Source organism: Macrobrachium nipponense, chromosome 8 (assembly GCF_015104395.2).
Source record: "Macrobrachium nipponense isolate FS-2020 chromosome 8, ASM1510439v2, whole genome shotgun sequence".
NCBI classification, from domain to species: Eukaryota; Metazoa; Arthropoda; class Malacostraca; order Decapoda; family Palaemonidae; genus Macrobrachium; species Macrobrachium nipponense.
The window spans coordinates 5,653,879-5,669,490 of record NC_087203.1 but is presented as its reverse complement, the minus strand read 5'-3'; the positions used below and the strand labels follow the sequence as shown (position 1 = coordinate 5,669,490).

At 37.9% G+C, this 15,612-nt stretch overlaps 1 protein-coding gene across 1 annotated transcript in view; it reads left to right on the top strand.

The window, feature by feature from the left end:
• The window catches only part of LOC135222604 (cell adhesion molecule Dscam1-like), a 677,404-nt gene that overhangs the window by 539,959 nt on the left and 121,833 nt on the right, over positions 1-15,612 (top strand). The window contains 3 exon segments of the mRNA XM_064260698.1: positions 2,371-2,611; positions 4,175-4,486; positions 5,423-5,695. Of these exon segments, the coding sequence (XP_064116768.1) occupies positions 2,371-2,611; positions 4,175-4,486; positions 5,423-5,695 (826 nt within the window).

Here is a 15,612-nt window from a genome sequence, read left to right as displayed (position 1 = left end):
CCCCTCAGTGGAATGCTCAAGAATCGAACTCACTTAGGTTTAGATGGACCAGACTTGTATACCTACAGCCAGGTGACGCCAGGTCCAGGTCCTAACCTGAACCAGGCTAACCTACCAGTTTCCAAACTCAGGCTCCTTGTATGCACGTTTAAGTAACCAAATTAAAACGTGAGTTTGGACTTGCGCGGCTTTATCATAATTGCGATTTTTACGACAAATAAAAGGAATTTTCTTGATTTTAAGGTACTTTGATTTAAAGGTAAGGTAGGTAATGCTATATGAATTAACCAAATCTAAAACTTTAGACCTATTTGTACAGTCAGTGTCATATTCCGACCTGAGTTAAAATTCATCTTTTGCTGTCACTGGGAAAGATCAAGAAATGGAAATATCCTGACTGTATTACACAGTGCAGCACCAGAACCCTACTTTTACTGCCATGTAATAATACTTTGGAAGATATTCTCCGTCTACTCAAGAATTTTGGATGTAATGTAGCAGTTATCTCCCGATGATGCAAAAAGGTAAGTGTACGGAAATCCTTCAAAATCTTTTGATAACCCTTATATTGGTCAGACTGGAAAGACTTTGGAAAACAGATCGGAACAGCATAAAAGATGCATCAGAGATTTGCTTCAACTGGACAAAAGATAGCTTATTCAAATAATGTTCTGTAAAATAACATCATTGAGTCTAGTTTTTCCACAGAGTTTCTGTAAGAACACGCATCTCAGACAAGCGATGCATAAACTTGATCCAAAAATTTCAAAAGAAATATGCAAGAAGTTTCAATTTTAAGGAAGGAAATTGAAAGACGCGGAAAAGGGAATCGGACGATTGCAGGGTTTGTAAAAGTCGACCTGTCCTTTATAAGGGTGCGACTTCGCCTATCAACGCCTGTCAGGTGCAAATACTTTTGTTTCCCGACCGTTTGCATGTTCGTGTGTACAGTTTTGCTAGCATATATGTTTTGAATTACTACCGCTTTGTATCAGTCCCCTGAAGAAGGCTTAGCAATAAAGCTGAAACCAGTCAGGATTTACGGCCGCTTGTCATTTCTTATCTATGGTGTTTTCATATAAAGATCATGTGTAGAAGGGATATTATATACTATATATATATATATATATACTATATATATGTATATACAAAGTTCTGTATATATATAATATATATATAATATATGTGTGTGGTGTGTGTGCGCGGTGTGTGTGTGTGTGTGTGTGTGTTTATACACATGCATACTTAATGGTGAGGCACATACAGTGTCCACTGTTTAGAGATAACTGTTCTCTAAACTTCTGAATTTCCTCTTACCCTCAAGGCATAGGCATATATATATATATATATATATATATATATATATATATATATATATATATATATATATATATATATAGGTAGATAGTATATATTATATATATATGTGTGTGTGTTTGGACAGAGAGAGACTATGGGGTTGGTAAAGGTGATTTTTCAAAGGAAAAACTGTGACTTATGGAGGGACTGAGAGGATAGAGAGCGATAGAATTTATTTTGTTGAGGACCGACTGGTGTCTGCGGAAATCTCAGGCGACACTGGGCAAGAAGAAGTAGGAGTAGGAGCAGTAGGAGTTACTGCTAGCGATAACTTCTTGTGACTGTACTGTTTCGACCACAAGAGCATCCGAGCTGGCCTTCTTTGAAATAAGTTTCGCAGTTAAAAGTTTTGTTGTGAAGTTAGTGAGGTGCATCTCGCATTCTAAGAGACCAGTCGAAGACAGCGAGGCTTGCCTGAATACAAGCAGAGCCGTCAGTTTTCTCAGAATATTCATGCTTACAGTATGCCTATGGTAGAAATATCTTTAGAGTCAAACTCCATAGTTGTGTCGCATGAGGCATATATTCCTTCAGCCTATTTGGTAACTTTCGTCTACTTTTATCGGTTGACCTAGCCACTGTACGTATATTTTTGAGGAATATATTCTTCAGAAGGCACATGTATTTCAATATTCAGTATGCACGCACACTATCACATGCGCACATACACACACACACACAAATATATATATATATATGTATATATATATATATATATATATATATATATATATATATATATATATATATAAAGGTTTTTTGCCACGAAGGAAAAAATGAAAAAGCGAGATAGCCGAGTACTTTTCGGTCTAATAGGACCGAAAGTACTCGGCTATCTCGCTTTTTCATTTTTTCCTTCGTGGCAAAAAACCTTTATTTATACATAGCATCACGTTTTATATACTTCGTGATCAAGTTATTCATATATATAAATATATGTATATATATATAGAGGTGTGTTTGTAGGTTGTTCAGATTCCAAGTGTTACGGTCGAATCCTTTCCTTTGCAGAGAGTGTCAGCCGGTAGCCGAGCAACCATCCACTGTCGAGTGTCCGGTTCGCCCGTGAGTGAAGTGAGATGGTACAAGGACGGAGCCCTTCTGCACCCTCACGCCCACTCTCACATCATGCTGCAGGGGAGGGACACGCTTATCATTTCCGCCGTGGGTGAGAGAGACGCCGGCATGTACCAGTGCATGGCAGCCAACAATTTGGGAGAATCACAGGCCTCCAGTGAACTCACTATCAGAGGTCGGTTGCTTTTACTGTTGTGCTGTTGCCTGGAAAGACTTATATATATATATTATATATATATTATATATATATATATATTATATATATATATATATATGATATATATATATATATATATATGTATACATATATATATATATATATATATATATATATATATATGTGTGTGTGTGTGGTGTGTGTGTGTGTGTGTGTGTATAGTGTTTGTGTGTGTGTGTGTGTATAACTGTTTTTTCTCCTTGTTTGCATTGATGGAAAGATGATATGCAATCCTTTGGCAGGTCTGTCGTTATCTCATTCTCTTTTATGTATGAATAAGAGGACTGTATGCACTGCTTTAGCAGATCCATTTTTCATGAGTGGAAGGATGTTACAGACTCCTTTAGCATTTCTTTTTCTCTTGTGTGCATTATGGTAAATGGTATATCCTCACTTAGCCGCCCTTCTCCTTTCTTGTGGATAAATTGAAATGGGATATATTTCCTTTAGCTGTGCTGTTTTGCTTGTGCGAAGAAATGGATGGAAAGAAGTTTGGACTATATACTTTTATTTAACTGTTTTGTTTATCGTGTGGATGGAATAAACAGAGATCAGCTACTGAGCAGTTCTGTCCCAATTGCTCTTAAATCTCTGTTCCGTTGCGCTGGATGAAGTGGATGGAAATGACATTCTTGGATGCTCTGTTACTCGGTTTGCCTTATGTCATCGAACAGTATAGCGATATTCACCCCTTTAGCAGTTCCTCTCTCTCTCTCTCTCTCTCTCTCCTCTCTCTCTCTCTCTCTCTCTCTCTCTCTCTCGTGTGGATGGATTGAAGTACTGTACATACTTTTTCAACTTTCTCTAGTGGATGATTAGACATGCAATTTTTTCTATGGATGGCTGGATGAAGGGAAGGATTGCTTATATTACGTTAGCCGTTATTCTTTCGAGAATAGGCAGTTGGATGTAAGACTTGTAAGAATTCCTGTCACTGGCTTGCATCCATAAATAGATGGACGGATTTAATAAATTCTTTGCTTCACATACGTGGATGAATGATAGGAATGTTTACATTATATTATCTGATTTTCCTGTGTGGGTGGTTGGATGTTTGATGTTCTGGCTGTTTCTTTTGTGCCGATGACTGGATGAAATAGGGAGACTATTCACTTCTTTAGCTGTACTTCTTGTACGGATGTTACTACGAACGGAAGGATTAAATCCAGTGTCTTACTTTGTCATTATTATAGGTTCAGTTTCTGTATGGTATTCATTTCAATTCTGTGGCAATTCTCTCTCTCTCTCTCTCTCTCTCTCTCTCTCTCTCTCTCTCTCTCTCTCCTGATAAATATAGAAGCTGCACCATCGACTGAACTGCAGGATTATGCTTTGTTTGCACGATCACTTTTCTATGACGCTGGTCAAGAGTAAGGTAAACGATTCACCTTTCCCTATCATGATATGAAGTCAGTGAACTGTCACTTCTCTGATAAGGTAAACCGAGGGATTTATTATTCCTTCAGATTATGAACAGTCTGTTGTCTTTCAATTATCTCTGAAATTGTTTTTGCCTTGCAGATTCTCCCCCTACCTTGCGCCACACTTTCATAGAACAAACCATCCAGCGGGGTCAGACTGTGTCTATAAAATGCAGCGCCCTCGGTCACCCAACGCCTGAAATCACATGGACACTGGACGGGCGTATCATCACCCCCACCAACCACTATGGTAGAGGGCGCGTCAGTGTTGGATCTTGGGTAGACGACAGTGGCCAAGTTGTGAGCCAAGTAAACATCACCCGGGCGGAGTACTTGGACGGCGGAGTGTACACTTGCTTAGCAGCCAGCATGGCGGGAAGAGTCCAGCACAGAGCTAGGCTCAATGTCTATGGTGAGATTTTTTTCTGGTCTAACAGCTGTTGCCTTAGTTTACAGATTATTTCCAAGGGGTTCTTCATTATGTGACATTGATTCTAGCCTGTAATTTGATTATGATATGATTAATTAAATGCGCAGTAAATTTTTTATAACATCTACTAACTGATTATTATCATTAAGAGGCCATTTTATAATAAATTTGTTTTCAGAAAGATATGCCAATTTGTACATTCTTTCTGAAAACAAATTTATCATAAAATGGCCTTATCTTGATAATACTCGGTTATTAGGTGTCATAACACATTGACTATGTACGTATGTTTGTTTGAAAGGAGAAAAATAAAGGATTTCCCTGAAGTGTAGGTACTCATTATGAAACAACCGCCTGCCTTAATTTGGTGTAGAAAAAATCAATTTTAATTCAACACGTCTAAATAAAGATGTAGGTTACTGGGTTATATTGCTCTGAGGCATTCCCAGCTGTAGGTGAAAATAGATGCTGTCAATGATGTTAGTAACTTTCCAGTGTCAAAAGGATCTGGTGCGAGCAGCAATGGTTCATAGTGAGGTCCGATGATCCTCTTAGTAAATGGGAGAAATGGGCAACGGGAAATGCCCTTCTTTGCTTAGTGATGCTTCATGAATTACTTTAATTTGTGGTCCCCACTGTAGTAATGCATTGAGAAATACTTTCTAAATCTGAATGATCTTCTCTTCCTGTCCCTTTAGGAATGTGAAATTTGACTTGAAGTCATCGTCAACAGTATTATATGTCATTGATTTTGATTTAACGGAAAATAGTCTATAAATGCTCTTGTTTGTGTTCCTATCGCTTGAAGGCGTAAAGCCCATACTTTGATTCAGTTCACTCATTTGTTATGACCAATAGTGTACTTTTCAAGAGGTCACCTACATCTTCAACTGCACTTTATTCTACTCCCAAAACCAGGTCCTCCGACTAGTCGAACTCAAGCCAACGTGAGCGTGGCTGCGGCCACTGAGGCAACTCTCATCTGCCCTGTGGCAGGATACCCTATCACTTCTGTTTCTTGGATGCTGCACAACAGGCCGCTGACTCCCACTGCTAGAAGGTCTCCCCGTGGGGATGGGACGCTGGTTATTCAAACTGTGGAAGCAGATCAGGATGTCGGCAAGTACACCTGCACAGCCTCTGATTCGCAGGGAAGAACTGCAACCGCATCGTTTTACCTGTCCGTCGTTGGTAAGTATCCATATTATCACAACCGGAATCGAAACTGGTTGAGTGGTACACTTTCTGACTCTCCTCTTATGGCGTCGTGGTTCACTGTCACCCCACCATGCCACACACTCATTCATCCTTTTAAATGGGTATTAGCATCCGAGGGACAGAAAAAAGTGCGGGGATAGCAGCCTCACCCTTGCAGGTTTACCGAATAACAGACCTCAGTCCTTTGAAGGGGAAAGGGAGTATGGAAGTTTGTGTTAATATATATTATTAAGAAATATAATGGATATAATATATATATATTAATGATATATATATATATATATATATATATATGTGTGTGTGTGTGTGTGTGTGTGTTGTGTAAGTGTGTGTGTGTGTGTGTGTGTATGTATGTGTGTGCGTGTGTGTACAGTATAATTAGTTTCACATTTAAGCAAGAAATACCATTAGGCACACGATAACATTAGTCTTCAATAATTGCACCTCCTACTACAAATATATCTTTGGTTTTGTCTTAAAGTTATTCAAACCCACTTGCTCTAAATTCGTTTTTTAAATCTTTATATTGGACAAGTTAAATAAGTTATTAGATTACTCTGAATCATATTTGATTTAAAGGACCCGTCATGAAAGCTCTTCACAACAATTTTACCTGGAATTCTTCACACTTTGATCTGTAATGAGAGACATAAATTGGAAGCATTTACAAAGGATTTCTCCACCTTTTGATAACCTGTAATGAGAGCCTTTCAGGAAGCTTGAACTTGGATTCCTCCACCCTCTGATTTGCAGTGAGAGCTATTCTAAAAGCTTTAGCGTAGTATTTCTTTGCTTTCTGATTGCCTGTAGTAAGAACCCTTCACAAAACTTTGCAGGAATTCTTCGCCTCTTGATACTTAATGAGAGACATTCGGAAAGCCTTACTACGGGATTTTTCCACCTTTTGAATACTTACCTATATACTGAGAGAGAAGCATTCAGAAAACATCAGCCTGGTATTTCTCCACATTTGGATTTTCTTCAACGAGAGCCTGTCGCAAAACCTTAACCAGGAATACTTCCCCTTTTGGCCTGTAATAGAAACATTCTAAAAGTCTTAGCGTAGGATTTCTTCACTTTTAGATGATCTCTAATGAAAGCCTTTTACAAACCCTTAGCTTGGAATTCCTCACCCTTTGATCTACGTATAATGAAAGCCTTCGCGCAAGATTTCTCCAAATTTGGAATACCTGTAGCGAGAGATTTCACACATCCTCAACCTGGAATTCTTCATCCTTGGTCCGTAATGAGAATCATTCTGGAAGCATTACCGACGGTAGGATTATCTACCTTATTATTACCTGTATCGAGGGCCTTTCACAAAACCTTAATTAATCTGAAATTCTTCACTCTTTGGCGCATAATGAAATTCATGCTGAAAACTTGGCATAGGATTTCTCCACCTCTTGATGACCAGTAACGAGAGCGGTTCACAAAGTCTTCACCTGGAATTCTTGAACATTTTAGACCACTAACGAGAGCGGTTCACAAAGTCTTCACCTGGAATTCTTGAACATTTTAGACCACTAACGAGAGCGGTTCACATAGTCTTCACCTGGAATTCTTGAACATTTAGACCACTAACGAGAGCGGTTCACAAAGTCTTCACCTGGAATTCTTGAACATTTTAGGACCAACTAACGAGAGCGGTTCACAAAGTCCTTCACCTGGAATTCTTGAACATTTTTAGAAGACAGTAACGAGAGCGATTCACAAAGTCTTCACCTGGAATTCTTGAACATTTTAGACCACTAACGAGAGCGGTTCACATAGTCTTCACCTGGAATTCTGGAACATTTTAGGTAGGATGAAAGTCATCATGAAAGGCTTAACGTGGGATTTGTCTACCTGTTCATTTCTAGTACCGGGAGCCTCTCACCAAACATTTTAAATTTTCAACCTGGAGTTCTTCACAGATTGATCTGTAATGAGAACCATTCTGTTCGACTTCGTGCTGGACTTTTCCACCATTTGATTGCTGTCATGAGAGGCTTTCGCAACACATTAACCTGGAATTCTCCACCTTTGGTCTGGCTCATCGATAGAACTGAAACAAAGGTTTATCCGTAACTCTACCTTACTCTTGCCTCTTATCTTGATCTTCTTTGTCTTTCCCATAGTTTTAAAAGATGGTTGAGGCTTCAAAGTCCGATCATGAATGGTACCTAGTTGAGAAAATTAGACCAAATGTCAATTCGTTCTGCGTATTTGTAAAAAGGTATGAGGTGAAGAGGCTGGTTCTGGGCTGTACGACGGTCAGTCTAAATGTAGAATTCATTCCCTGTAAATGGTCGGTGTTGCACACACTCACAGAAAAATTAATATATGGGTGCAATATATGAATACACATTTCCTATTACCAAATAGCTTTATGACGCCTGTCAGGTCACCTTTGGAAACCACTGATCTTCAGAGGGCAAGGTTTAGTCGATGTCACTTTGCAACATACTTCAAAACTCTTTGGACAACTGCTTATAATAGTGACAATGACTGGCGTTATTTGGCAACTCCGTTGTTAGTGCATGAACAAACTCAGACACCACTGGTGCGCCAGAGAAATTACTTGGAGTTTCCATAAACCGATTTTTTTTCGATATTGTTGTCATAAGGATGTTACTATACTATGATGCTTCATAGGTCATTACTGTTTTTATGTTGCAATATTTTCATCTCCAAAGGCCATCACTATCTTTATGTTTTATCTCTTTTATATGCGTGAGCTTTGTAGACACGCGCACACACACACACACACACACACACACACACACACACACACACATATATATATATATATATATATAATATATATATTATACATATAATATATATATATATATATATATATTCATTGATGACATTTAGGCCTATTTTCCTGGCTGCTTATGTAATATATAGTAGACTAGACTAAAAAATTTCACGTCTATTTTTGTAATACATGTTATAAAGCTGACGGTCTGACTATGTACGAGTATGTATGTCTATTTGCTTTTGGCGGCGAAACCACTAGACAGAATTGAGCCAAAGTCGGACCATATAGTATGTAGATTTTATAGGGGAATGGTTTTAACCGGGAGCAATTTTGATTCGAATATCCGACCATGCTAACTTCTTTATTATTATTCGTAGAGAAACAAGAAAGTATTATTCTGATAGAACGTTTCACTAGGATTCCAAATAAGTTCTTTTCTTCTACGGTGAAAAATAACGATGATTTCAAACAATGGCCGGCCTTCGGTTGCCCGCCAACAGGCTCCGACGGCTAGTAGAATATAATCGCATTCTTATACGCACACACGCACACACATACACACACACACACACACACACATATATATATATATAATATATATATATATAGATATATATATATATATATACATAATATTTTCTGATTTCTTCCATTGCTACTTAGGCCTATCAATTTTATACCTATCGCAAATTATCTGAATATATAATGCTTGCTTTTGTATATCTTATTATCTAAGCTTCTAAAGAATTAAAATTTGCAAGAAGATCGGCATTAATTTAGTTAATGTTAAATGCCAGTAGTGAAGAAGAGTACGATGCTCATCAGTGGAGGATGTCTCCTCTTCATCGCAAAAAAATGACTTTCTTCCAGAAATCATCGTCCACTGGGTAACTTTGTAACGCAAACCCTAACTTGTCTTCTTTGTGTTTCTCTATTATGAAGGGTTTCTTCGCAGGAATGTGAGGAGGAAATAATATCTTGGCCTCCTATAGCCTGTGACGGATGGTTTGGGCATCAACTTGAAGGGAGAGCACAATGTTCTCTCTTTATAGCAACACTGGTTGTCGGGGGAGTTATGCGGAGCTCCTTCATTGATCATCCGATGATGATCTTCAACATAAGAGCAACCAGGGGTTCGTCCTCCAATTTTTTCAATAGATTCATTATATTTCTCTTTCTCTCTGTTGCCGTATCCATCTATACACGGTTGTTTTGTTTACGCCAAGCTGCCGAGCAATATCTACGATAGAGTCTGTTGCCCATCTTATCGGTGCAAGTGACGACTACGAGACACTTCAACTTCCCTGCCGAGTGTGGCACGATAACATACGACGTTATGCCATTTTTTTTTACAGCGATTATGGTAGAATTATTTCTATCTTTATTTATATAATTTCCTTGATTATTCTTCTCGATATAGTGTGGTTCGGATCCCACAATAAGCTGTAGGTCCCGTTGCTAGGTAACCCACAGGATCCTAGCCACGTAAAAATATCTAATCCTTCGGGCCAGCCCTAGGAGAGCTGTTTAATCAGCTCAGTGGTCTGGTAAAACTAAGATATACTTAACTTTTAACCTTGATTATTCAGTATTATTTAATTTGTTAAGATGCTTTATTTGGATTCGAAAAATATGGTTTCTTCTTTGACTCTTTTGGCAAATCACCTGGCACGAAATTTGTCAGAATGTTTCGTTATTTTCCGTAATATGAATTTTTTACTCACCATTCTGTTTTATATTATAGTTAACCGTATGATTAATAACCAGAATCGAATAAGAAAAACACATTTCATTTTATATATCAAAAGAGTAAATTATTATTAGGTGAACGAAAACTTCTAGAACATGCTGCATAACGTTTTTGAGTGACTACCATTCCAGGAAGTCTTTTCGTGCGTCCGTGTTTCTGCTCTTAGGGTGAGGACCTGTCGTTTCCTTATGAGTCAAGCTCTATCCTTCTTTCCTCTCCTCTTAGTCATTCTTTCTTCGGGCTTGGACTAGTTTAGGACATTTTGTTGCTCGTCCGCATGGCCTTTGCGTCGTGATAAGCAAATACAATGTTTTTTTTTATTTCTTTTTTCTGCATGGCTTACCTTCCCATTCTAACGTGATTTTTCCCCCTGGCATTTATACATAATTGTTCAGGTATTCATTTTTACAATTCCTTTTCTGTTTACAGTAGATTTCCCTGTTTGTTTATTGAATTCTTACTGCACGCTCTCCCCTCTTTCCGCCGTCAAAAAGATTTAAAGTCCTTTTGCTGTTTCTTCTTTCATTTGTGACCTTCCTTTCTCTTGTGAATTTTGACCTTAGCTCTCTCTCTCTCTCTCTCTCTCTCTCTCTCTCTCTCTCTCTCTCTCTCTCTCCCGTTACCTCATTCAGTATTCATTGCATATTGCAAACCTTTGTTCAATGTTTTTTCTCTTTTTCCCCCTTACCGGAAGCTTTTTCAACGACCGTATTTGTTTCTTATGTTGCTTCTTGTGATCTGCAGATATTATGTTTTTATGTTAGACAAACATTCATTGGGTTGTTTCATTCTGTTTCGTCCCACTAAACAAGATTATCACAATGACCATTTCGTCGGCCGTTTCCATTTGAAGTTTCACATTGCTGCTGTTACTGCTGCTACTGCGACTACTGCATGCCTTCTCTTTTCTTCCTTCGTTTCTCTCTTACTCACAACATTATTCCTGCACTTTTGGCCTTCCGTACAAACCTTACCTAGGCATTCAGAATCTGCTCATCGCCTTATCATTTTATTCGGTTATTCATTTTGTTTTCATAAATGCAGCAGTTTATGATATGATTACTATTATTTCCATTATCGTCAAAAATGTCAGTACTCTTGTCAAAAGTATCTAGATTATTAGTAAATGATGAGCGTATGGACATTATGACCGTCCCTTGGCTCGGACCAGTGTACTTTCATTCCAAGAACTTGTACAAGGAAGGGCCAGTGATAAGTAACAGTTGCATATCGGCCGAGAAGATGTCAAGTCTAAACATGCAGTTTGTTTCCGTAGATTGTGCTCGTTATATCTATATACTATTACAACTCCTCTGCTGTTGGAAGGAGAGAACATGGGGATCAGAGCTTCTGCAGTCACCCCTGACATCCACAAGATGTATTGAAACAGAAAGTTGCCCATTTCTTGATCCTTTGTAGCAGACTCTGCTTGAATTATTATTATTGTTATTAATTAACGAGACCACTGATTCACTTTTCTTAACATCTGGCCGTGCATGTACGGTGTAAAAATTGTGCCACACGCACTCACCCGCCCTGCTTTGGACCTTTACAGCAGAGGGAGAGAGAGAGAGAGAGATGTTACTCTCTTGGACTTTCTTCCTTGTTGTAACGCGGTTTTTTCTTTTTATTTGAAGTCTCTGTTGCTGTTTACTTACCATCATCTTAACAGTCATTTGTAATTTTAATAAATTTTTGCTCTCAAAGCCTGGCCTACCTTCTGTATCGAAAGTCATCTGCAGTCCAATTCATTTTCTGTAAGGATGATTTATGGATTCTCCCCGATTCAGATTAATACTGAAGAACGACGAAAATCCGGAAGCATCGGGAATTATGAAAATAGAAATTACTCCCGCGGACACTTTTGTTTATTGTCAATAGTTTTCCTTTCGGCTATTGCTCTTTCTGAGCAAGTTGAATGCGTGGCAATGAATAGATTACTTCGGCAATACTTTCTGTATTTCGTAATGAATTCCCCTCCAGAATACGAAACTCTCTCTCTCTCTCTCTCTCTCTCTCTCTCTCTCTCTCTCTCTCTCTCTCTCTCTCTCTCTCTGTATTAGAATAGGGAATTTGAAGGTGGCTATTAGCTCACCCCGAATCGGAAAAAGGATTCTTTGCCTTTATATACTATGTGAAACTGGTAATACCTGATTTCTTAGCGCGACGAACTTGAATGACATCCGGAGGTCGATTTTTTCGCTATGGTATGGTAATCACCATCATCATCTGGAACTAGACGTTTTTTCGTGTACGAAAGGAAAGGGTAATAAATAGCATTTATTCATCAGATAATTGAGTTCATGTAGGACAGAATCAAGCTTGTCGCCGGGTTGTGTGAAATCGTAACATAGCTTCAGAGGGAGAGGCCTCCTAACTTGCTTTACGCCACAGTCATGAGCGTTTCAACGAGAAGGGGAGGCGGGTGGAGGGGGAGGCTGTGCAACTGGAAGTATTTACTTAATTATACGGTCAGTTCTTTGTTTAATTAAATGTGCTTTTCGGACTCCGAACTTTACCATTATGCGGAAACTTTGCAAGGAATCTTATTGCATTCTATAAATTTGTAAGTTTTCACTCGGTTATTGCAAATTACCTCATTGCGGTGTAAGCTGAATAACATTACAGTGAAACCAAATTATGCTAATATACATATATATATCATATATATTATATATATATATATATATATTATAATATATATATATATATATATGTATGTGTGTGTGTGTGTGTGTGTGTATAAATATAGTATATATACGCATCGACTGTCATAGAGAGGTCTGTTTCCGGACAGGCAGCAGACTCACGAACCCGGAACATTCCAATATAAGAACTCATGCTAGAAGCTGCAAAGCATACACTGAAATAAGATTTTAAAGTCATCGGACAAACACCCAACATCCAGGAATTGTCCATTTTGGAGTCCTTGTTGGCTCCCACATTAAACAAGCAGTCAACAGCTTTTACCCTTTTCTTGTCTTGAGGTGTACTTTTCATCTTTTTTATTTTTTAGTTTCTTTACACCAATGTTTCTTTTACTCTGGTGGAAGGTTGGTCCAGTACGTTGTTTTGCTTCGGGAATTTTAATGTGTCAGGGTTTTTTTTTTTTTTTTACAAATGTCTAACATTTATGCTAATTATGTGTTGTTTTTATTTACTGTAGAGCCCTTGAAGATGTAATTATAAATGAAAATTACGAAACGTTAGGAAATAAATATGAATAAGAAAGGAAATCTTAATTGTCTACCAATATACGTGTCGTATGTAAGGCTATGCCACTCCACACGAATTATATATATATATATCTATATATATATATATATATATATATATATATATATATAATATAGAAATAAAAAAGATAGATAGATATAGATATATGATATATATATATATATATATATATATATATGTGTGTGTGTGTGTGTGTGTGTGTGTGTGTGTGTGTGTGTGTGTGTGTATACAGGCTACCCATAAAGTCTTTCCGGATTTCAAACCTTTATTACACACAAACCATGTTAGGTAGGTGTATAAGGTTTTCTTCAATTTCAGCAACAATGACTGGAGTTTTTTTACATTACTAATAAATTTCAACATCTAAGCGAAGTTCTAACTCACGCCAGGTATTCTCCAACATCTCCATAGTTACCGTTGCTAGAGCTGCTGTTATCCTTGATTTTAAGGTCTTAACATTAGGTACTGGTGTACTGTACACTTTATCCTTGATATAACCCCATAAGAAAAAATCAAGAGGGGTAATGTCAGGTGAAAGTGGTGGCCATTCTGTTGGGCCATCTCTCCCAATCCAGCGGTTGGGGAAAGTTGCATCCAGAAAGTTACGAACAACCAAACCCCCAGTATGGTATGAAGGCGCCCCATTTTGCTGAAACAGTACCCTTGGCTGAAACTCTTCTAATGGAGGTGCAGCATAATGCTCCTGGCATGTCCTGATAAACAATTGCTGATATGGTGGGTTCAGCAAAGAAAAGAGGTTCATTAACCCTGTCGTGCATTGGACCCCACCAAACATTCACTTTGGGGCTGTCTCGTTTATGTTCAATCACAACATGTGGGTGTTCTGATCCCCAAATGCGTATGTTATGCCTATTAACCTTGCCAAATGTATGAAAGGTAGCGTCATCAGAAAAAACAATATGCTTAATATAATCATTGTCTTCGTCAATACGACTAATAATCTCTGTAGCAAATGCTTCACGTTGAGGTCTGCCATTTGGCTTTAATTCTTGAACAAAATGAACCTTGTATGCGTGCAGGTGTGGGCGTTTGTGCAATACTTTATGCACTGTGCTAAGAGGCATACGTAGTTCGATAGAAGCACAACGAACCAATTTTCTAGGACTGCACTGGAAGGCGTCGCGCACAGTAACAACGGATGCATCACTCAACACTTACAGTCTCTGTGAACTTTTTATACCAGTCTTTAATGCTTTTAACATCTGGTGGATCTCGACGATACTCATTTTTGAAATTGAGTTGAACTGCAACAGGTGATTTTGTTTCGTTATACCGTAACACACACTGGGCTTTCTCCTGCAATGACACCATCTCTGCTATTCTTGACTCAGATGGCGGATAGAGTGATCAGTGGCATCTGTAGGCAAACAAAAGAAACTTTAGTAATTGCTCTACAGAATGTGAAAGTTGTACGATCATATCCACAATCATTTTGAAGTTATTAATTTTATTAATCAGGGAATGACTTTATGGACACCCTGTATTTATATATATATATATATATATATATATATATATATATATATATATATATATTAATATATATATATATATATATATATACACACACACATATATATATATATATATATATATATATATAATATATTATTTATATATATACATACACACACACACACACACACATATATACATATATATATATTGAAGGTCACACATACAAATGCAATAGTGCAGATTTTAGAGCGTTATATTTCGAAGAAAACTGTCTTCCTCAACGGACAGGTAATGGATTAAGAGGTATAGAACAGTGCTATTTATACAGCTGAAGGAAAGTCCCAGAAGTCGGCCACAACGTCACTCCTGTTGGCAGCTTCTTAATCTCGTTTACTACTGGGTGGAGGAAGATTTTATCAATCAGATCTGAATTCCAGGCTCCTTTGGAGAGGTTCATCGTATTTCATTGTTTAATCAGTGCTGATTCTGCCATCTGGCTATAAATTATAGAAGACACTTTCAAGCTAGTCTTTGGAAAAGGGATTTACCTGTAAATCCAATATAGTCAAGGCAAGGGATTTCATATACTCCTTTGTCATTGCAGGCTGACTTTTGTTGGAAAGCTATCTTTAAAGCAAACATCATTTTCTACCATCCTCTTCAAAACTTGACAGG